General features: G+C 44.4%; 1 protein-coding gene across 1 annotated transcript in view; it reads right to left on the bottom strand.

Moving 5' to 3' along the window:
- Positions 1–7226: 7226 nt before the first annotated feature.
- The window catches only part of LOC137373267 (rab GTPase-activating protein 1-like), a 600347-nt gene continuing 584342 nt past the window's right edge, over positions 7227–23231 (bottom strand). Inside the window, exon 19 of the mRNA XM_068038116.1 lies at positions 7227–7424. Coding sequence (XP_067894217.1) covers positions 7227–7424 — 198 coding nt within the window. The remainder of the gene's footprint in view (positions 7425–23231) is intronic.

Below are 23231 nucleotides of genomic sequence, written 5' to 3'. Positions count from 1 at the left end.
CTGGACCCCATGAAGTCTGATGACATCAGGTCAAATATGGGCAAGGAAGCTGCCCCCCCATCCCACGGCTGATGAATCGGTGCTTCTCCATGTCGAACACCAATTGGAAGAAGCACTGAGGGTGGCAAGGGCACAGAATGTACTCTGGGAGAGGGACTTCAATGTCCGTCACCAAGAGTGGCTCGGTAGCACCACTACAGACTGAGCCCTAAAGGACATGGCTGCTAGACTGGATCTGAGGCAGGTGGTGAGAGAACCAACAAGAGGGAAAAACCTATTTGACCTCGTCCTCACCAATCTACCTGTCGCAGATGCATCTGCCCATGACAGTACTGGTAGGAGTGACCACCGCACAGTCCTTGTGGAGACGAAGTCCCGTCTTCACATTGAGGATACCCACCATCGTGTTGTGTGGCACTGCCACCGTGCTAAATGGGATCGATTTCGAACAGATTGAGCAACTCAAAACTGGGCATCCATGAGGCACTGTGGGCCATCAGCAGGAACAGAATTGTACTCAACCACAATCTGTAACTTCATGGCCTGGCATATCCCCCACTCTACCATTACCATCAACCAGGAAGACCAACCCTTATGCAATGGATAGTGCAGGAGGGCACCCCAGGAGCAGCACCAGGCATATCTAAAAGTTAGGTGGCAGCTTGGTGAAGCGACAACCCAGGATTATTTGCATGCCAAACAGCAGAAACAGGGCTAAGCGATCCCATAATCAACGGATCAGATCTCAGCTCTGTTATCCTGCCACATCCAGTCGTGAATGGTGGTGGACAATTAAACAACTATTGTTACATTTAGGGGGGATTCTGACTTAGAGGCATTCAGTCATAATCCCACAGATGGTAGCTTCGCACCATTGGCTCGTCAGCCAAGCACATACCTGCGGTTCCTCTCGTACTGAGCAGGATTACTATTGCAACAACACATCATCAGTAGCATGACGGTCTAATCCCAGCTCACGTTCCATATTAGAGAAGGCTCCAAAAACATTCCCATCCTCAACGATGGGGGAGCCCAGTACATCAGAGCAAAAGACAAGTCTGAAGCATTTGCATTTAACTTCAGCCAGAAGTGCCGAGTAGATAATCCATCTTGACCTCCTCCTGAGGTCCCCAGAATTACAGATGCCAGTCTTCAGCCAATCTGATTCACTCCACGTGATATTAAGAAACAACTGAAGGCACTAGTTCGGGCTATGGGCCTGAACAACATTCAACATTCTGACAATAGTACTGAAGGACCTGTGCTCCAGAACTAGCTGTGCCCCTGGTCAAGCTGTTCCAGTACAGCTACAACACTGGCATCTACCCAGCAATGTGGAAAATTGCCCAGGTACGTCATGTATACAAAAAGCAGGACAAATCCAACCTGGCAATTACCACCCGTCAGTCTGCTTTTGATCATCAGTAAAGTGATGGAAGGTGTTGTCAACAGTGCGATCAAGCAGCACCAGCTCAGCAATAAGCAATAACCTGTTCAGTGATGCTCAGTTTGGGTTCCGCCAGGGCTACTTAGCTCTTGATCGCATTACAACCTTTGTCCAAATATGGACAAAAGAGCTGAACTCAAGAGCTGAGGGGCAAGTAGTTGCCCTTGACATCAAGACAGCATTTGACCAGGTATGGCATCAACATGCCCCAGCAAAAACAAGTCAATGGGAATCAGGGGGAAAACTCTCCGCTGTTTGGAATCATACCTAGCGCAAAGGAAGATGGTTCTGGTTGTTGAAGGTCAATTACCTCAGCTCCAGGACATCATTGCAGGAGTTCCTCAGGGTCGTGTCCTAGGCCCAACCATCTTCAGCTGCTTCATCAACGACCTTCCTTCAAATCATAAGGTCAGAAGTAGGGATGTTCACTGATGAATGCGCAATGTTCAACACCATTCGCGATTCCTCAGATACTGAAGTAGCCTTTGTCCAGATGTAGCAAGACCTGGACAATATTCCAGGCTTGACCTGATAAGCGGTAAGTAACATTTGCACCACACAAGAACCAGGCAGTGATCATCTCAAACAAAAGAGAATCTAACCGTCTCCCCTTGAAATTCAATGGCATTAACATCGCTGAATCCCCCACTAACAACCACCTGGGGGTTACCACTGACCAGAAACTGAACTGGACCAGCCAGATAAATACTGTGGCGATAAGAGCAGGTCGGGGCTGGGGATTCTGCAGCGAATAACTCACCTCCTGACTCCCCAAAGCCTGTCCACCATCTACAAGGCACAAGTCAGGAGTGTGATGGAATACTCTCCACTTGCCTGGATGGGTGCAACTCCCAACAACACTCAAGACGCTCGACACCATCCAGGACAAAGCAGCCTGCTTGATTGATTGGCACCCCATCCATAAACATTCACTCCCTCCAGCACCAACGCACAGTGACAGCAGTGTGTACCATCTACAAGATGCACTGCAGCAATGCACCAAGGCTCCTTCAACAGCACTTTCTAAACCTGCAACCTCTACCTAGAAAGAGGAGGGCAGCAGCTGCATGGGAACACCACCACCTGCAAGTTCCCCTCCAAGCCACACACCATCCTGACTTGGAACTATATCGCCGTTTCTTCACTGTTGCTGGGTCAAAATCCTGGAAATCCCTTCCGAACAGCACTGTGGGTGTACCTACCCCACATGGACTGCAATAGTTCAAGAAGGTAGCTCACCACCACCTTCTCAAGGACCATTAGTGATGGGCAATAAATTCTGACTCAGCCAGCAATGTCCATATCCCATGAACGAATAAAAAAAAAAGGCAAGCTCTTTGGCAGTACAACTGCCAAAATGGATAAAATGGTTCCACATTAGTGTAAACTATAATCCCGAGGAGAACAGAACAGACCAAGACCCAGGGAACATTCATGAGTTTAACCATGCTGTGGGATGAAGAAAGTTGATGTAGTCGACATGGACTTCAGTAAGGCTTTTGATAAAGTCCCGCATGGGAGATTGGTTCAGAAGGTAACAACCCATGGCATCCAGGGCAATTTGGCAAATTGGATCCAAAACTGGCCTAGTGGCAGAGGGCAGATGGTCTGCGATTGGAAGCCTGTGATCAGTGGTGTACCGCAGGGATCGGTTCTGGGACTCTTGCTATTTGTAGTGTACATTCATGATTTAGACGTGAATAAAGGAGGTATGATCAGTAAGTACGCAGATGACATGAAACTTCGCGGTGTCGTAAATAGTGAGGATGAAATCCTTAGATTACAGGCTGGTAAGATGGGCAGAGCTGTGGCAGATGGAATTTAATCCTGAGAAGTGTGAGGTGATGCATTTTGGGAGGACTTACAAGGCAAGGGAATATACAATGGATGGTAGGACCCTAGGAAATACAGTCAGTCAGAGGAACCTTGGCGTACTTGACCATAGATCATTGAAGGCAGCAGCACAGGTAGATAAGGTGGTTAGGAAGGCATGTGGGACACTTGCCTTTATGAGCCAAGGCATAGCATATAAGAGCAGGAAGGTTATGTATAAAATGCTAGTTAAGCCACAGCTGAGTACTGTGTACAGTTCTGGTTGCCACACTATAGGAAGGATGTGATTGCACTGGAGAGGGTGCAGAGGAGATTCACCAGGATGTTGCCTGAGCTGGAGCATTTCAGCTATGAAGAGAGACTGGATAGGTTGGGGCTGTTTTCCTTCGAGCAGAGAAGGCGGAGGGGGGACCTGATTGATGTATACAAAATTATGAGGAGCATAGATGAGGTAGATAGGTAGAAACTTTTTCCCTTAGCGGAGGTGTCAATAACCAGGGGGCATAGATTGAAGGTAAGGGGCAGGAGGTTTAGAGGGGATTTGAGGAAAAAAAATTTCACCCAGAGGGTGGTTGGAATCTGAAACACATTGCCTGAAGGGGTGGTAGGGGCAGGAACCCTCACAACATTTAAGAAGTAATTAAATGAGCACTTGAAACACCACAGCAGACAAGTGCTGGAAAATGGGATTAGAAGGCGCTTGATGGCCAGCACGGACACGATGGGCCAAAGGGTCTGTTTTTGTGTTGTATAACCTTATGACTCTATGACCGTGAGTCGGGGCCTAAGAAGAGTAGCCAGACATCTTGACCCAGGGTGCCCTGAACACCTCCTCCAACATCAACCCCGAGCCCCAAGATGTCCAAACCTTGGGGAAAGAAAAAAGGAAAAAAAAAAGTGATCGTAGCGTGCAGTGTAAATAAGCGGACAACTGAAGTCCGACCTATTGAGGGAAGACCTCTTAAAGCGGTGCTATCTCCTATTTTCTTTCGCAGACGCGAGTCGAACCAAGGACACAGGATGAAGTGGACACTGTAGCTGGGCATGTTGGTGATCCTGATTAGAGCAGGGCAGGGAAATTGAGGGGACAGCGATGTCTTTTATTTACGGGTGTAATGGAGGAGCTGGGCCCACTGTAACTCAAGGGGGAACAACACGAGGTAATAATGGGGTAGTGTCATACTTCCACGATGAAAATCGTCCGGGTTGGTCAAGGTCAAATTCCACCAAGTATTCCAATCAAACCGGTTACAGATTTGGGGAAGTATCGGTGCCCTGCCCAAAATTAAATATCATGGGCAGTAAGGTACAGGTGGAAGAGGGGAGACGGGTTTGCCTAGAATGTTGAGCGAGTACCTCCATAGGCTGGTGGCGGTGGTTATGAAAGACAAACGAAGGTAAAGGTGATGCATCCACAGATTGGGAAATATTGGGCTCAAACGACACACAGGCTGGTAATGGGAACTATGGAAGGGGTGAAGTTGTATTGGGACAAGTGGTGGAAGGAGGACTGAGGGGTTTGTGCGTGTGTCAGTGGGTTAGGGCACAAATGTCAAGAAGGGGTGGCCATTGCTTTTAAAACAACAACGGAAAGACTCCAGGTCAGGAACGGATTGGACCCAAAGTTTAGATTCTTGCGAGGTCTCAGATCCTCCAAATACTGTCAATGCTACCAAACTGGTGGTGCATGAAAGAAAGAAAGCCCCTATTAAAAACCCAGGATAGAGGTTAAGTGCCCCATGACGACACCCGTACCAAGGAATGGGTTGGTGTTGATTCCTACAGGGAAAGTGTTGTATCATGACATGCACCATGAGGTAGGCGGTGCCCACCAGAAACAGAGAAATTATGAGAGAAACTGCTAAAGGAGATGTTCCAGCAATTTAATAAGAATTTTTTATTTATTTATTATTTAGAGATACAGCACTGAAACAGGTCCTTCGGCCCACCAAGTCTGTACTGACCAACAACCACCCATTTATACTAACCCTTCAGTAATCCCATATTCCCTACCACCTACCTACATTAGGGGCAATTTACAATGGCCAATTTACCTATCAACCCGCAAGTCTTTGGCTGTGGGAGGAAACCGGAGCACCCGGCGAAAACCCACGCGGTCACAGGGAGAACTTGCAAACTCCGCACAGGCCGTACCCAGAATTGAACCCAGGTCCCTGGAGCTATGAGGCTGCGGTGCTAACCACTGCGCCGCCCCGGGAATTATGGGGAAGAAAGTCAAGAGGACATGTTTCAACCAGTCAACAACAGTCACATGGGCTTGCGAAGACAGAAAAGGGGATAGACTAACAACGTGGCCATGGTGTTTAATACAGGAACGTCACTGGTCAACAGTATGGAGGATTCTCAGTCACAAATACAGGTGAACACCCTAAGGGACCAGCTAAAGAAAATACTAGGGGAGTGTAATAATATTGGAGGGACAAGAATTGTGGGAAGCCCATGGAATGACAATTCACCTAAAAGAAATAATAGCAGAGTTGGAGACTCACGCCCAGACCATAAACAACCTAATAAAGAAGGACTGAACTGGGTCTGACCGGGCCGCCAATAATGACGTACGAGTCGTGTACGGCACCTGCTTGTTAAAAAAGAGGGCGTAGTAATCTAGAGGATCTGAAACAAGGCCACTACTGTCGTGGATTGATAATAGGCACCTAAAGGCTGTAAGTGTATATGACAACCTTATGAATCCACGTCTGCTACAGTCAGCCTCCGATCAAGTCATAGAATCATACAGCACAGAAACAGGCCCTTCAGCCCATTGTGTCCATGCCGGCCATCAAGTACCATCAATTCTAATCCCATTTTGCAGCACTTGGCCCCTAGCCTTGTATGGCGTTTCAAGTGCTCATCTAAATACTTCTTAAATGTTTGAGGGTTCCTGCCCCTAACACCCCTACAGGCAGTGTATTGCGGATTCCAACCACCCACTACATAAATGCAAGTCTTTCTTTTTTGTCTTTCCATAGTTCAGAGCAGGTCATGCTTGACCTGTACAGTGCTCCAGTCAGGGTGCACCTTGAGTAGCGTTTTTGGTGGCAAACACACAAGGGAACCATTCAAGACCTGGGGACAGTGCAGCGAAACACCACAGGATTGATCCTTGGCATCGGAGAAGCGAGGCAAGAGCGAAATGGGCCTCTACAGGTCTGAAAGGAGTCCCATGACAGGGTACCTCAACGATGTATGGTATAAAACAGTATGGACAAAGTATTACCTTAAAGCATGCGTTGAAGGCAAGGAACACAGAGTCATAGCGAGTGGACAAATTTCAGACCAATGTCAGGAAGTTATTGATCTTGCAACTGAATTCCTAGTCGAGTAACTGGAGCCATTTAAGAAACAAAAATAGAAAATTCTAGAAAGCACAGAGGTAAATCAGGAATTGCTAGTTAAAAAGCCAACGTCCACCTAGTTCTCCATCTACCATCCTGGTACAATAATGATACAATAATGGAGTTGTTATTTAATCGTAATAAACAATCTCTAATGTCCATCAGACCCAGACACCTGGTGAAGAAAACTCCCAGTGGTGGAAAGCTTTGAGAACCATGGATTCAAAGTCACATGGTCCTCATCTATAATGAGAAAAGACTGAATCTGGTATATTTAAAGGTGGGTCTATTCTTATTTCTGATTTTCAGCAGTCTCAGCTATTCATGCTTGTTTTACCATTTTACAGGCAACTGGATGCCGTGAAGAGGGAGGGTCAGGTTTTTGTTCTTAAATAAATGGATGAGCCGAATGACTTTCCTCATTTATCTTGTGTAGCATGAACTGGATTATTGATGTACGAGGCAGACACAGAACTGTCTCCTCGCAGAACCTCACTGGCATGGTGTAAACACCATCACTTCCTGGATATAAACTTGAAGCTGAGTTAGGACTGTCCTTTCCCGATCAGCTGTGTCTACACTTGGCTCACTCAAACAATCACCATGGGAATGTGAATCACTCTGTATTCTCTATGACTCCCACGTGTCCATTTGCTTACCTTTATATTGCAGGCCTGCTCCATCAGTCGCCTGGCATTTTCCTCGGCCCTGTAGCGCTTCGGCAGTTGCACACGGAAGAACTTCAATGCCCCTTCGAAGTCTGCCTGCAGCAGGTCCTCCTTAGAGGTCTAGGATAGGAAAACTGAAAATGAGCTGCAGCTTGAACGTACAGTCCATTAGGTATTTATTCAATTTATTAATTACAAAACTCAATGACTTGGCTTTCCTTTAGCAGTGTGCATTGGAGAGAGAGAGAGAAGTGGCACTTCTGGTGACCAAAACTCTCCATTTCGCAAACATTGCCAACACTATCAAGCTAGTCTAGGTCAGCCATAACTACAAAAGCTGAAAGACCTTCCACAGTTCATGAGTGCACAACCTGTAAGTGTTAGACTGTTCTCATCCTTGTTTTCAAATCCTACTCCCCCTCCACCCCCATCATGTAACCGCTCCCTATCACTGTAACCTCGTCCAGCCCTACAACACTTCGACAGCGCAGTGTTCCTCCAATTCTTCCTTTTCCACATCCTCCATTTGAATTTCTCCACCATTGGTGGCTGTGCCTTCAGCTACCTAGGCCCCAAACTCTGGAATTCCCTCCGTACACTTCTCCGCCTCCTTCTCCTTTAAAACACTGCTTAAAATCTCGCTTTTGACCAATCATTTGATCATCTGTTCCAATAATCTCTTCCTTTGGTTTGGTGTCTGATAATGTTCCTGTGAAGCACCTTGGGGTGTTTTACTACATTAAAGGCACTATATAAATGCAAGTTTGGACAGCACAGTGACGCAGTGGTTAGCACCGCAGCCTCAAAGCTCCAGCGACCCGGGTTCAGTTCTGGGTACTGCCTGTGTGTAGTTTGCAAGTTCTCCCTGTGACCGCGTTTGTTTCCGCCGGGTGCTCCTATTTCCTCCCACAGCCAAAGACTTGCAGGTTGACAGGTAAATTGGCCATTGTAAATTGCCCCTAGTGTAGGTAGGTGGTAGGAGAATGGTGGGGATGTGGTAGGGAATATGGGGTTAATGTAGGATTAGTATAAATGGGTGCTTGTTGGTTGGCACAGACTCGGTGGGCCTGTTTCAATGCTGTATCTCTAAATAAAATAAAAATAAATAAAATAAAGTTGCTGTTTGGGACCCACAATATGCGCTGGATAACAATAACTTGTAATTAGATTAGCGTATTTTAACAGTGAAATGTCCCAAGGCACTTCACAGAAGCGAGGTCATGGTGGGCTTTGAAAACCAAGGTGAATTCTTTTTGAAAAAGCCAAGGTATTTCTGGACTGGCAGCCAATGTAAGGTTAGTGAGCACAGGGGTGATGGGTGAATGGGATGCCACCACAGCAGCTTGCCCTTCAGAATTTGTTCCAATAATTTGCCCATGACGTTAGGCTGACTGGCCTGTCTATCCCTTTCTCCCTTTTTAAACAACTGTACAACAGTAGCAGCCCTCCAATACCATACCTGAAGGTAGAAAGGATTGGAAAATGATACACCCTGAAAGTTAGGTTTACAAAGCCTCTAGGATTGCCCCAGAGTCTCCAGGAAGTAAAAATTAATCTCTAGGACACTGCTGCAAGCAACCTGGGCCAAAATCACAGGGGTAATAAACAATTGCTTTTTTTTTTTATAAACTCTTTTTACGCTTTGTTGACTAGTTCTAAAAATATTGGACGCGGGGAAAATGCTGTTTGACTGACAGGCAAGAATCATCCAATCAGGGGAAGAGTCGATTCATGATCTGATTGGTGTGGGAAACGATGACGCTCCATGAGGACAGACAGGTCTGGAAACCAATGGTGAGAGGGGGAGGGTGGGACAGTTAGTGGCAGGAAGTCATACATCGGATTGTACAGTACAGATTCAGGCCTTTGGGCCCAACCAGTTCATGCAGGCGTTTATGTTCCATTCCAGCCTCCTCCTGTTTTTCCTCACATAAATATCAGCACAACCTTTTATTCCCTTCTCCCTCAAATGCTTGTCTAGCCTCCCCTTAAATGCTTCTATACTATTCACCTCAACTCCTCCCCGTGGTAATGAGTTCCATATTCTTAACACCCTCTGGGTAAAGAAGTTTCTTCTGAATTCCCTATTGGATTTCTTGGTGGCTATTTTATTATTTATAGACTCTAGTTATGCTCTTCCCCAGAAGTGGAAACATTCTCTCTGCATCTATTCTATCAAAACATTTCAAAATCTTAAAGACCTCTATTCAATCATCCTCAGCCCTCTCTTTTCAAGAGAAAGGAGACTCAGTTTGTTCATCCTCTCCCAAGTCAAATGATGAAACCTCCAGTAATATGTCCAAGAGTTGACAACTCTAACGAACGTTGTTGATTTCATCTAAGGATGAAACTGAATGGACTGGAGGGGTTTCAGTAGACTTAATGCTCAACATTTTCCAGCAATCGTGCAGCAGGAATCAACCAGGCTTGTGGAATGCTGAACAATGTTTGAAATTGTAGAGTACAAGTCAGAGGTAGTCATGCAGTGTTACCACACCTCAAAATACTGCAACCAATTCGGATCACTTTCTCCTGTGCACAGAAGAGCTACAAAGCTGATCCCTAGCATTAGGGAACTAAGTAAAGACTGTACAAACTATGGCTTTTCAGCCCTGAGAAAAGGGAACTGAGAAGATACCTTGTAGAGGTGTGGAAGACAATAAATGGTATAGAAAAGTTAGATTATGGTGGTGTCACAAACTAAAGCACAAAGGTAGGACAAGGGGAAGAGGCACAACATAGGAAATGGCAAATTTAGCCCCGATGTCAGCAGGTTCTTCACTCAAAGAGTGAGTAACAGAGACAGACGGACTTGCATTTATAATAGTGCCCTTCAAGACCTCAGGATGTCCAAGGTGCTAACAGCCAATGAAATACTTTTGAAGCATAGTTACTGTTGTAATGCAGGAAAGGGAGCAGCCCATTTGCACACATCGAAGACTCACAAATAGCTATGAGATAAATGAAGAGACAAATCAGTTTTAACGACGTTGGTCAAGGGATGAATATTAGTCAAGGACCAGGAAGAACACAACAGCTCTTCAAAATAGTCAGAATCTTCTGCGTCTGTGAGGGCAGATGCGGCCTCAGTTGAAGGTCTCACCTGAAAGCTGGCACCCCCAACAGGACAGTGCTACCCAGTACTGCACAGCGAGTGCCAGCCTAGATTGTGTACAAATCTCTGGACTGGAGTGATCTGCTGGGTAGAGTAGCAGCAGCATTTCAGTTGCTTGCTATGATAGAGCCATCACAGTCAAGCTCTACGCCAGAGCAATGTGTAACTAATCTCAGTATCTCATTCGCTCCCTGCTGCCCTGTGTTCAAATATTCATGCTTCAAAGAGTTATTCATTTTACCTTTACAAGATGCAATGCTACATAGGAAATGCTAGTCAAAAAAGACACAGGTCCATATAGTTCTCCTTTTATTGTAAATAAAAAGAAGAAAAGCTGGAAATACTCAGCAGGTCGGGCAGCATCTGTGGAGAGAGAAGCAGAGTTAACGTTTCAGGTCAGTGACCCTTCTTTGGACCTGGCAAATATTAGAAATGTCAAAGGTTATAAGCAAGTAAAGCGGGGGTGGGGCAAGAGATAGCAAAGGAGAAGGTGTAGACTGGACAAGGACCAGAAGGTCGTAGATCAAAGGCAAACAATATGTTAATGGTGTGTTGAAAGACAAAGCATTAGTACAGATAGGGTGTTAACTGACTGAAAATTGAACAGCAGCAAGTAAAAACATGAAAAAAAACAGTGGGTAAGCAAACTGAACAAACTAAGATGAAATAAAATAAACATACAAAAAAATGTCAAAAACGAAAAAAAAAAACGAAAAATGAAAGTAAAATGGGGGGCCCGACATGCTCTGAAATTATTGAACTCAATGTTCAGGCTGGCAGACTGTAGTGTGCCTAATCAGTAAATGAGATGCTGTTCCTCGAGCTTGTATTGATGTTCACTGGAACACTGCAGCAATCCCAGGACAGAGATGTGAGCATGAGAGCAGGGGGGAGTGTTGAAATGGCAAGCAACCGGGAGCTCAGGGTCCTGCTTGCGGACTGAGCGGAGGTGTTCCGCAAAGCAGTCACCCAGTCTGCGCTTGGTCTCCACAATGTTGAGGAGACCACACTGTGAGCAGCGAATATAGTATACTACATTGAAAGAAGTACAAGTAAATCGCTGCTTCACCTGAAAGGAGTGTTTGGGGCCTGGCATAGTGAGGAGAGAGGAGGTAAATGGTCAGGTATTACACCTCCTGCGATTGCAGGGGAAGGTGCCATAGGAAGGGGACGAGGTGGTGGGGGTAATGGAGGAGTGGACCAGGGTGTCGCAGTGGAAACAATCCCTTCGGAATGCTGACAGGGGAAGGGAGGGGAAGATGCGTTTGGTAGTGGCATCACGCTGGAGGTGGCAGAAATGGCAGAGGCTGATCCTTTGGATATAGAGGCTGATGGGGTGGAAAGTGAGGACAAGGGGAACCCTGCCACGGTTCTGGGAGGGAGGGGAAGGGGTGAGGGTAGAGGTGCGGAAAATGGGCCGGACACGGTTGAGGGCCCGGTCAACAACAGTGGGGGGGGAATCCTTGGTTGAGGAAAAAGGAAGACATATCAGAAGCGCTGTCATGGAAGGTAGCATCAGAGCAGATGCGTCGGAGACGGAGAAACTGGGAGAATGGAATGGAGTCGTTACAGGAGGCAGGGTGTGAAGAAGTGTAGTCGAGGTAGCTGTGGGAGTCGGTGGGCTTATAATGGATTTAGTAGACAACCTATCCCCAGAGATGGAGACAGAGAAGCCGAGGAATGGAAGGGAAGTGTCGGAGATGGACCATGTAAAAGGTGAGAGAAGGGTGGAAATTGGAAGCAAAGTTGATAAAGTTTTCCAGTTCGGGGTGGGAGCAGGAAACGGCACCGATACAGTCATCAATATACCAGAAAAAAAAGAGTTGGGGGGGAGTGGGCCTGAGTAGGACTGGAACAAAGAATGCTCGACAAATCCCACAAAAAGACAGGCATAACTAGGACCCATGCAGATACCCATAGCAACACCTTTTACTTGAAGGAAGTGAGTGGAGTTGAAGGAGAAGTTGTTCAATGTGAGAACAAATTCAGCCAGGCAGAGGAGGGTGGTGGTGGATGGGGACTGGTTGGGCCTCTGTTCAAGGAAGAAGCGGAAAGCCCTCAAACCGTCCTGGTGGGGGATGGAGGTGTAGAGAGATTGGACGTTCATAGTGAAGAGGAGGCGGTTGGTGCCAGGAAACAGGAAATTGTCAAAATGACGTAGGGCGTCAGAAGAGTCACGGATGTAGGTGGGAAGAGACTGGACCAGCGGAGAAAAGATAGAGTCAAGATAGGAAGAAATAAGTTCAGTGGGGCAGGAACAGGCTGAAACAATGGGTCTGCCAGGACAGTCCCGTTTGTGGATTTTGGGAAGGAGGTAGAAGCGGGCTGTCCGGGGTTGTGGGACAAAGAGGTTAGAAGCTGTAGAGGGAAGATCTCCAGAGGAGATGAGGTCAGTGACAGTCCTGTGGACAGTAGCTTGATGTTCGGTGGTGCGGTCATGGTCCAGAGGGAGGTAGGAAGAAGTGTATGTGAGTTGGTACTGAGCCTCTGCAAGGTACAGGTTGGTATGCCATACAACCACAGCACCCTTTTATTGTCCTGCTTCTTGTATGTTATAAAAATATTGGAGTTTTTCACTAATTATTGCGATCAATCTCTATTAGTTAGTCGACAACAGACCCAGGCATGAGGCGAAGAATCCCCAATGATGCAGAGTAGAAATCATAGTTCCAAAGTCACCTGTTCCTCCCGAACATGTTAAACATCATATCATGTATCAAATTAGTCATATACTATGTTCTGAAATAGCATTTTATGAAAGAAATCCAATTTTCATTTTTCCCTTCAAAAGAAACAATGGTCTCTATCTCAAACACACACTGTGACAACAACCCTCTTGTGTAACCTCTCCTCACTTTCGATTTCTAAATTGATGACCCCTTGTCAGTGACCCCCCAACCAGAGGGAAATAGTCTTACTATTCATTCTATAAACAACCTTCACAGTTTGAAAAACTTTGATTCAGGCCTCCCCTTAGTCTTCTCTGCTCCAGTGAAAATAGTCACAGTATTTCATTCTGCCCTCATTACTATAATCCTGGTCAATCTGCACTGTGTACACGTCATGGTTTTATAATTTTATAACGAGGAGTTGAAAACTCCAACTGTGGCCTAACTAATCGTTTGTGCAGATCAATCATTATTTCTTTACTCTAGTACTCTATGCCTCTACTTATAAAACACAAAAAGCTATTGGCCTTTTCTATGGCTTTATCTACTTATACTCTCATTTTCAGGAAACTATTTGAACCACTGTTTATCCCTTTCTTTCAATATCTTTCATATTACATTGAATTTTACAGCACAGTAACAGGCCATTCGGCCAAATGGTCTGTACTGGTGTTTATGCTCTTTAGGAGTTTCTTCCCATCTCTCCTCATCAGCATATTCTTCTATTCCTTTCTCCCTTGTGTTTATCTTTAAATGTATCTGCTATTTGGCTCAACTGCTCCATTCTAACCACTCTCTGGGTAATAAAGTTCCTCCTGAATTCCCTGGTGACTATCTTATATTTATGGCTCTTGGTTTATGAACCCTCCCCAGCAAGTGGAAACATTCCCTCTCTGTCTACCCTATCAAACCATTTTTTAATCTTAAAGGCCTCTATCAGGTCACCTTTCAGTCTTCTCTTTTCTAGAGAAAAGTGTTCCAGCCTGTTCAGCCTTTCCTGATAGCTTTACCTTTCAGTTCTGGTATCATCTTTGTAAATCTTCTTGTACCTTCACCAGTACCTCGATATCCTTTTTATATTATGAAGACCAGAACTGCACACAGTACTCTAAAGTATGATCTAACCAAGGTTCTATATAAGTTTATCATAATTTCTCTGCTTTTCAATTCTATCCTTCTCAAAATGAATCCCAGTGCTTGGATTGCTTTAATGCCCTTATTAACCTGTCCACACTTTTAGTGATGTGTACCTGTACCTTACATGCCTTTGCTGTTCATCGAAAATTGACGACACAGAAGGAAACATGATCGAGGTTTACAAAGTTATGAGTGGCATGGACAGAGTGGATAGTCAGAAGCTTTTTCCCAGGGTGGAAGAGTCAGTTACTAGGGGACATAGGTTTAAGGTGCGAGGGGCAAAGTTTAGAGGGGATGTGCGAGGCAAGTTTTTTTTTTTACACAGAAGGTGGCGAGTGCCTGGAACTTGCTGCCAGGGGAGGTGGTGGAAACAGATACCATAGAGACGTTTAAGAGACATCTTGACAAATACATGAATAGGAAGGGAATAGAGGGATATGGTCCCCGGAAGTGCAGAAGGTGTTAGTTCAGGCAGGCATCAAGATCGGCGCAGGCTTGGAGGGCCGAATGGCCTGTTCCTGTGCTGTACTGTTCTTTGAAACCATTCGGCCCATCGTGTTCCCGCCAGTCCACAAAAGAGCTACTTAATCTAATCCCACATTCCTGCACTAGGTCTGTAACCCTGCAGGGCACAGCTCTTCAAGTATATGTTCGAGTACTTTTTAAATGTGGTGAAAGTTTCTGCCTTTATCATCCTTTCAGGCAGTGAGTCCCAGATCCCCACCACCCTTTGGGGTGAAAAACTGTTTCCTCATCTCCCCTCTAACCCTTCTACCAATTACTTTAAATCTATGCCCCCTGGTTTTCCACCCCTCTGCTAAGGTAAATAGGTCATCCCTATTTATTCTATCTAGGCCCCTTATAATTTTACACACATCAATTATGTCACCCCTCAATCTCCTCTGTTCCAAAGAAAACAACCCCAGCCTATCCAATCTTGCCACATAGCTAAAACTCTCTGGTCCTGGCAACATACTCAAATCTCCTCTGTACCCTCTGCAGTGCAATCACGTTTTTTCTGTAATGTGGTGGCCAGAATTGTATGCAGTACTCAAACTGTGGTCTAACTAGTGTTGTATACATTTCTAGCTTAACCTCCTAGCTCTTATATTTTATGCCTCGGCGATTAAAGGAAAGCACATCATATGCTGCCTGAACCACCTTATCAACCTGTCCTGTGGTCTTCAGGGATCCGTGGACATACATTCTAAGGTCCCTCAATATCCTCCCATTTATTGTGTATTCCCTTGCCTTGTTACACCTCCCAAAATGCATGACCTCACAGTTCTCCGATTGAATTCCATTTTCCACTTTTCTGCTCGACTGACCAGACCATCTGTATCTTCCTGCAGTCCAAAGCTTTCCTCCTCACTGTCAACCACACAGCCAAATATTGGATCATCTGCACACTTCTTTATCATGACCCTACATTTGAATCTAAATCATTAATATAAACTATAAATAGCAAGAAGACAAGTACTGAGCCCTGCAAACCCCACTGGGAGCAGTCTTCAAATCACAAAAATACCTGGCAACCATCTTCCTGCCACTGAGCCAATTTTGGATCCAATTTTCCACTCTCCCTTGGATCTCATGAACTTTTACATTTTTGATCAGTCCCCCCATGTGGGACATTAATAAAGCCTTGCTCAAATCCAGGTAGATCACATCCATCACCTGCCATCATCAACCCTATGTCACCTCCTCAAAAAATTCAAATCAAGTTAGTCAGACATGACCTTTCCTTAACAAACCCTTGCTGACGTCCCCTGATCAATCTATGCCTTTCTAAATTAAGGTTTATATTGTCCCCCAGAATTGATTCCAATAATTTGCCCACAACTGAAGTTAACTGGCCTATAATTATTCTGATTATCCCTTCCTCCCTTACTAAACAATGGTAAAATGTTGACAATCCTCTGGCATCACTCTTGTAGCTAGGGAGGATTGAAATCTGGCCTGAGCCTCTGCAATTTCCTCCCTTGCTTCTTTTAGCAATCTTGGATATAATTTTATCCAGGCCTGGCGATATATCCACTTTCAAAGACATCAAACCCTTTAATACTTCCTCTTTCAATATTTATCCCAACCAATATTTCACACTCTTCCTCCTTAACTACAACATTACCAGCCCCATCTTTTGTGAAGACAGCTGCAAAGTATTCATCGAGAAACAATAATTCAGGACAAAACTGATAGTCGCATGGACAAATGCAGGTTAATTAAGGAAAGGCAGCATGGATTTGTTAAGGGAAAATCATGTTTAACTAACTCGCTGGAGTTCTTTAGAGGGTTGATGAGGGCAATGCTGTTGATGTGGTGTACATGGACTGCCAAAAGACATTTGATACAGTGCCACACCGACTTTTAAGCAAAGTTACAGCTCACGGAATAAATAGGACAGTAGCAACATGGATACGAAATTGGCTGTGGGACAAGAGACAGAGAGGGAGGTGGTAGCGTAGTGGTAATGTTACTGGACTAGTAATCCAGAGGTTAGTAATAGAGAGGCCTAGGCAAATCCTCTGGGGACAAGGGTTCAAATCCCACCACGGCAGATGGTGAAATTTGAATTCAGTTAATAAATCTGGAATTAAAAGCTAGTCCATGAAACCATTGCCGATTGTTGTAAAAACCCATCTGGTTCACTAATGTCCTTTAGGGAAGGAAATCTGCCATCCTTACCTGGTCTGGCCTACATGTGACTCCAGACCCATAGCAATGTGGCTGACTCTTAAATGCCCTCTGAAATGGCTAGCAAGCTGCTCCGTTGCATCAAAACCACTACGAAGTCTAAGAATTCTCCCCAAGGACTGCAGCGGTTCAAGAAGGTAGCTCACCACCATCTTCTCAAGAGCAATTAGGGATCAGCAATAAATGCTGGCCTAGCCAGTGACACCCACATCCCACGAACGAATAAAAAAAAAGACTAGTGGTTAATGGATGTTTTTCGGGCTGGAGGAAGGTTTGTAGTGGAGTTCCCCAGGGGTCAGTGTTGACACCACTGCTTTTCCTGATATATATTAATGACTTAGACCCTGGTGTACAGTAAACAATTTCAAAATTTGAGGATGATATGAAACTTGGAAACATTGTGAACTGAGAGGAGGATAGTATAGAACTTCAAAAGGACAGACAGGCTGGTGGAATGGGCAGACACATGGAAGATGAAGTTCAATGCAGAGAAATGTGAAGTGATTCATTTTGGTAGGAAGAACATGGGGTGTATGTATAAAATAAAGGGTACAATTCTAAAGGGGGTGCAGGAACAGAGGGGCCTGCTGGTATACATGCATAAGTCATTGAAGGTGGCAGGACAGGTTGAGAGAGCAGTCAATAAAGCATAAAGTATCCTAGGCTTTATTAAGAGGGGCATTGAGTACAAGAGCAAGGAGGTTATGTTGAACTTGCATAAGACACTAGTTTAGCCTTAGCTAGAGTACTGCATCCAGTTCTGGGTGCCGCATTTAAGGAAAAATGTGAAGGCATTGGAGTGCAGACAGGATTTATGAGAATGGTTCCAGGGATGAGGAACTTCATTTACCAAGATGGATAGGAGAGGTTGGGACTGTTTCCCTTGGAGAAGAGAAGGTTGAGACAAGATTTGATAGAGGTATTCAAAATCATGAGGGGTCTGGACAGATAGGGAGAAACTGTTCCCACTCGTGAAAGGATCAAGAATGAGAGGGCACAGATTTGAGGTAATTGGCAAAAGAAGCAATGGCAACATGGAGAAACTTTTTCATTCAGCAAGTGGTTAGGATCTGGAATGCACTGCCAGCAATCAAGGCATTCCACAAAGGGAATAGGTAGTTGCTTGAAAAGGGGAGAAGGCAGTGGAATGGCACGAAGTGCCATTTGCGGAGAGCTGGTGCAGATATGATGGACTGCATGGTCTCCTTCTGTGCTGTAACAATTCTGTGATTCTGTGAAGAAACATATTCACATCCTCTGCCTCTACACAGGTTACCTTTTCAGTGCCTAATAGGCCCTACTCTTTCCTTAGTTATCCTCTTTGTTACAAGAGTTTTGTTTTTGTATTGAAAGCTTAGAATTCTGTTTTTAAAAACTGAGGAAAGGATTTTTCTCTGTGGACACTGATTGCTGAAACTTGGTGTGTTTGAACTGAGTGAAATACACAGACTGAAAGACACCTGTTTCCAAACGACGCAGCAATGGAATGACAGGTCAAGATTTATGATTGTCACGTGACTTGATTGTTGAAGTTAGTTTCACTTTTGGATTGTGAAAAGACTAGCAAGTTGGACAAGGAGCAGGTAGTTTGAAATCTGGCTGTGACCTGCCTGGAGACTGGAGAAAAAGACCTCTCTCTGTAAAAGAAGACGTGCATCTCTTGAAAATAAATCCTGCATTTGAAATGTGACTGTGATCTGCCTGGAGAGAGGGAAAAAAAGACCCAGGAAAAAAAAGTTACTTTTCTCTGTAGAGGAAGACTGCTTTTCAGAGAAGAAAGCCCTGTGTCAGAGGTAGCAGTTTCCTATTGCCTACAGTCTTTGAAGAATCCCTGCCTCAAAATGGTTCCTGTTGCCTCCTGTGTTTTGGGACATCCTGAAATCTCAAGAAAGCTTCTACTGCTAGAATGCTGCTTCAAAACCCAAGCAGACCTGATGCTAACCTTTGCGAAAGACATGTGTGACACCTGTTGCAGACAAATTGCCTTGAATGCCTACCCATCTCAGACTGTTCAACCTCACCTGGAGAGACTGAGTGGCATCTGACTATTCGACTCTGGGACACCTCACCATACCGAAACCATCCTACCAGAATGTGATAAAAATCATTTTATTTTTTCCTTTTTATTCCAAAGAAACAGCTGTAAACCAAAACCCTTTACCCCAGTTAACCCTTTTTTAAAAAATGTATGTGTGCGCGCATGAGGGCCAAAGAATTGAGGAGCTTTTCATGCATACAGATTTATCTCATTAGTAGTTAAGATCTATTATTTCTTTCCCAATAAATAGTTAATGTTGCTGTTTAAAGAAACCTGGCTTGGTGTGCTTTATTCTGGGGACGAATAGTGTGTCTAATTTGGCTATTTTTCCGCAGGTGGAAAACGTTCTTAATATGCGGTGACATATGGAGTAGTGGGACTGAATTAACAGTGCACTACTCCCACCTTGGTCGTAACATCGTGCTCTTTATGTGCTTATAAAAGATCTTGAGATTTTCCTTGATTTTACTTCCTAGTAAAATTTCTTGTCTTTCCTAATTTCCCTTTTAATTTCATCCCTACACTATCTGTACTCTTCGAGAGCTTAATACTGCAGAAAGCCTCGATGTCTAAAATAAGATTCCTTTTTTTTTGCCTCTATGTACCTCGTCATCCAGAGAATCTAGATTTGGCTGTCTCGCCCTTTTCCATTGTGGGGAAAATGCTTATCCTGAACCCCTAGAATCCTATCTATCTTTCATCAAACTTACTCTTATTTACCAAGGGGTATGTGGCCTCCTTATTCCTCCCACCAAAATGTGACACCTCACAATTATCTACATTGAAATTCATTTGCCAATAGACTCTGGAGCAGTTCCTACAGATTGGAGGGTGGCAAATGTAACCCCACTATTTGAAAAAGGAGGGAGAGAAAAAACAGGCAATTACAGACCTAGCCTTAAATCAGTAGTGGGAAAAATGCTAGAGTCTATTATAAAAGGATGCGATAGCAGAACACCTGGAAAGCATAAACGGGATTGGACAAAGTCAAAATGGGTTTACGAAAGGGAAATCATGCTTAACAAATCTACTGGAGTTTGTTGAGGATGTAACTAGTAGAATAGATAAGGGAGAACCAGTGGATGTGGTATATTTGGATTTTCAGAAGGCTTTTGATAATGTCCCACATTAGTGTGCAAAATTAAAGCACATGGGATTAGGGGTAATACACTGGCATGGATTGAGAATTGGCTGACAGACAGGAAACAGAGAGTAAGAATAAACGGGTCTTTTTTTAGGTGGCAGGCAGTGACAAGTGGGATTCCACGGGGATCAGTACTTGGGCCCCAGCTATTCACAATATATATTAATGACTTGGGTGAGGGAACTATTTGTAACATTTCCAAGTTTGCAGACGACACAAAGCTGGGGGGGAATGTGAGCTGTGAGTAGGATGCAAAGAGGCTCCAATGTGATTTGGACAAGTTGGGTGAGTAGGTAAATGCATGACAAATGCAGTATAACATGGATAAATGAGAGATTATCCACTTTGGTTCTAAAAACAGAAAGGCAGATTATCTGAATGGTGATAGATTGGGAAAGATGGAGGTGCAACGAGACCTGGGTGTCCTTGTCCACCGGTTGCTGAAAGCAAACATTCAGGTGCTACAAGCAGTTAGGAAGGCGAATGGTATGTTGGCCTTCATTACAAGAGGATTTGATTACAGGAGCAAGGATGTCTTACTGCAGTTATACAGGGCCTTGGTGAGACCACATCTGGAGTATTGTGTGCAGTTTTGGTCTCCTTATCTGAGGAAGGATGTTCTTGCCATGGAGGGAGAGCAAAGAAGATTTACTAGGCTGATTCCTGGGATGCCAAGATTGACGTATGAGGAGAGATTGGATCGACTAGGCCTATATTCACTGGAGTTTAGAAAAATGAGAGGGGATCTCAGAAACCTATAAAATTCTAACAGGACTAGACAGGCTAGATGCAGGGAGGATGTTCCTGATGGCTGGGGAGTCCAGAACCAGGGGTCACAGTCTCAGGATACGGGGTATGGCATTTCGAACCGAGATGAGGAGAAATTTCTTCAGAGGGTGGTGAACTTGTGGAATTCTCTACCGCAGAAGGCAGTGGAGGCCAAGTCATTAAATATATTCAAGGAGAGCGATATATTTCTTAATGCCAAAGGGATCAAGGGATATGGAGAGAAAGCAGGAACAGGGAACAGCATGATCTTTTATGAATGGCGGAGCAGGCCTGAAGGGCCGAATGGCCTACTCCTGCTCCTATTTTCTATGTTTCATTTAATGTACACTCCTATCCCTGGCATTTCCTCCCAAATGCATTACCTCAACTTACTTACAGTAAATTGCATCTGCCAAATGTTTGACCCTTCTGCTAGCTTGTCTGTGTTTTCCTGAAGCCCTCAATTTGGCCAACTTATCTATATTTTCCAAGTGCCCACTCTTTGGCCATGCGACCCTCCTATCTGTGTCTTCCTGAAACACACACACAAGGTTTGTCAACCCGCTACAATTGTGTCATTATCAAATTTCAAGACTGTTTGTATACCCAAGGACAAACCATTCATTTATATGGAGAATGGAATTGGGCACAGCATTGGCCCCTGGGGTATACACTCCCAAACTTATTCCAATCTGAACCACACTCCTTCCTGCCTGTCAACCGACTTTCCATCTGTGCATGATACGTTTCCTCTTATATGACTGAACTGAAAAACCTTGATGAACGCCTTCTGAAAATCTATACACATTACACCAAATGCGTTCCCTTTGTGAACCATTGGTCACTTCTTTAAAGCACTTAAATCTGTCTTTAACAAATCCACCTTGGCTATCTAGATTAACCCTTGCATTTCTGAACGCTCAATACTTTTATCTCGAATATGGATTCTAAGTGTTTGCCCACATCTGACACTGGACTAATTAATTAGTTACCTGGTTTACCTTTTTAGAATTAAAGTGTCCTAATAACAACTCTCCAGTCCAATGGTGCAATTAGCATATTTAGGAATGAAAGAAAAATTGTGACCAGAGCCGCTGTTATCTCCTCTCCAACTTCTTTCAATAGCTCCAGGTGCCTGCCAACAGGCCACGATGACTAACCAACCTTGAGATCTGCTTTTTGTTTAGATCATTTCTACCATTATCTCTAAATTGTTCCATGTTATCCTCCGGAACGCCTACATTGTCACTTTTACACCGTTTGTTTATAAAAAAAGTAAAATATTTATCTTCTCCATACTTCAACTTCTGCAATTAGACTCTCATTCCAGATAGCTCTGCCCTCCTTTTAACTACTGTTGAATTTATATTATAGGAAGCTTTACTATTTCATCTTATATTATCTGCTAGCCTTTTTTCATTCCCCCTTCTAGCTCATTTAATTCCCCCTTTTTGCCTCCTGATTATCCCCTCTATATTCCACATGATTTTCTTTCACAGTTAGTTTTAACTTGACATCTCCCTTTTCAATGAGTTTAGTTTTAAATCCACATCACTATTCTTTGCACTCACATTTTTCCTGATCAGAATAGATTTATTTTTACTCCATCCATTTCCCATTTGAAGATTTCCCACTGAGGCTCCATCTTGGTTGCTAACGTTTCTGCCCAGTTAAATTTAGTCCAGATCCCTTCATATCCTTTTGCTGGTCGATCACCCTTGAAACTTTATTATCCTCTTCTGTTCTTACATTGCACCTATGTTGCAATTGCCTTTTCCCCCAACTGTTCTAGTTATTACTTAATTTCCTAAATAAAGAATGCTTCATTCCTCCCAAAAATGCTGGGGGGACTATAGGGTTCTTTTGGTTCAATAAGCCTGGGTTTTAAAAAGCAGACCTCAGACCCTGACCACATCAGTTTTCATTCCTTGAACAGCATCGTCTCCATTCATATCCAGAAATTCGATCCGCATTCACAGCTCAGATGTGATGTGATAGGATTCCACAAACTGAGCTCTGACCCAAAATGATTCCACAGTTCAGATCTGTCACAATTCCACAATCTCATGTTAGATTTGACAGAATGCGCAATTCCCGCTCTGGTCCAGCAACAAGAACTTTGCGTAGCGCCTTTAACATAGAAAGTAAAAAAAAAGACCAGAAAGGGCAAAAAGGATTACAAGGATGATGCCATGGAATCTTTCACCTCCACTGGAGGGGGCAGATGGAGCCTCAGTTTTCAGTTTAACAACTCACCCGAAACAGGGCACCTTCAACAGTGCTGCACTCCCTCAGTGCCAGGCTGGATTATGTGCTCAAGTCCCTGGTGTGAGACATGAGCACACAAACTACTGACTCAGTG

The sequence above is a fragment of the Heterodontus francisci genome, chromosome 8 (genome assembly GCF_036365525.1).
Source record: "Heterodontus francisci isolate sHetFra1 chromosome 8, sHetFra1.hap1, whole genome shotgun sequence".
Classification (NCBI taxonomy): Eukaryota; Metazoa; Chordata; class Chondrichthyes; order Heterodontiformes; family Heterodontidae; genus Heterodontus; species Heterodontus francisci.
Note: the sequence above shows the minus strand (reverse complement) of the source record. Positions and strands in the feature narration are given on the sequence as shown.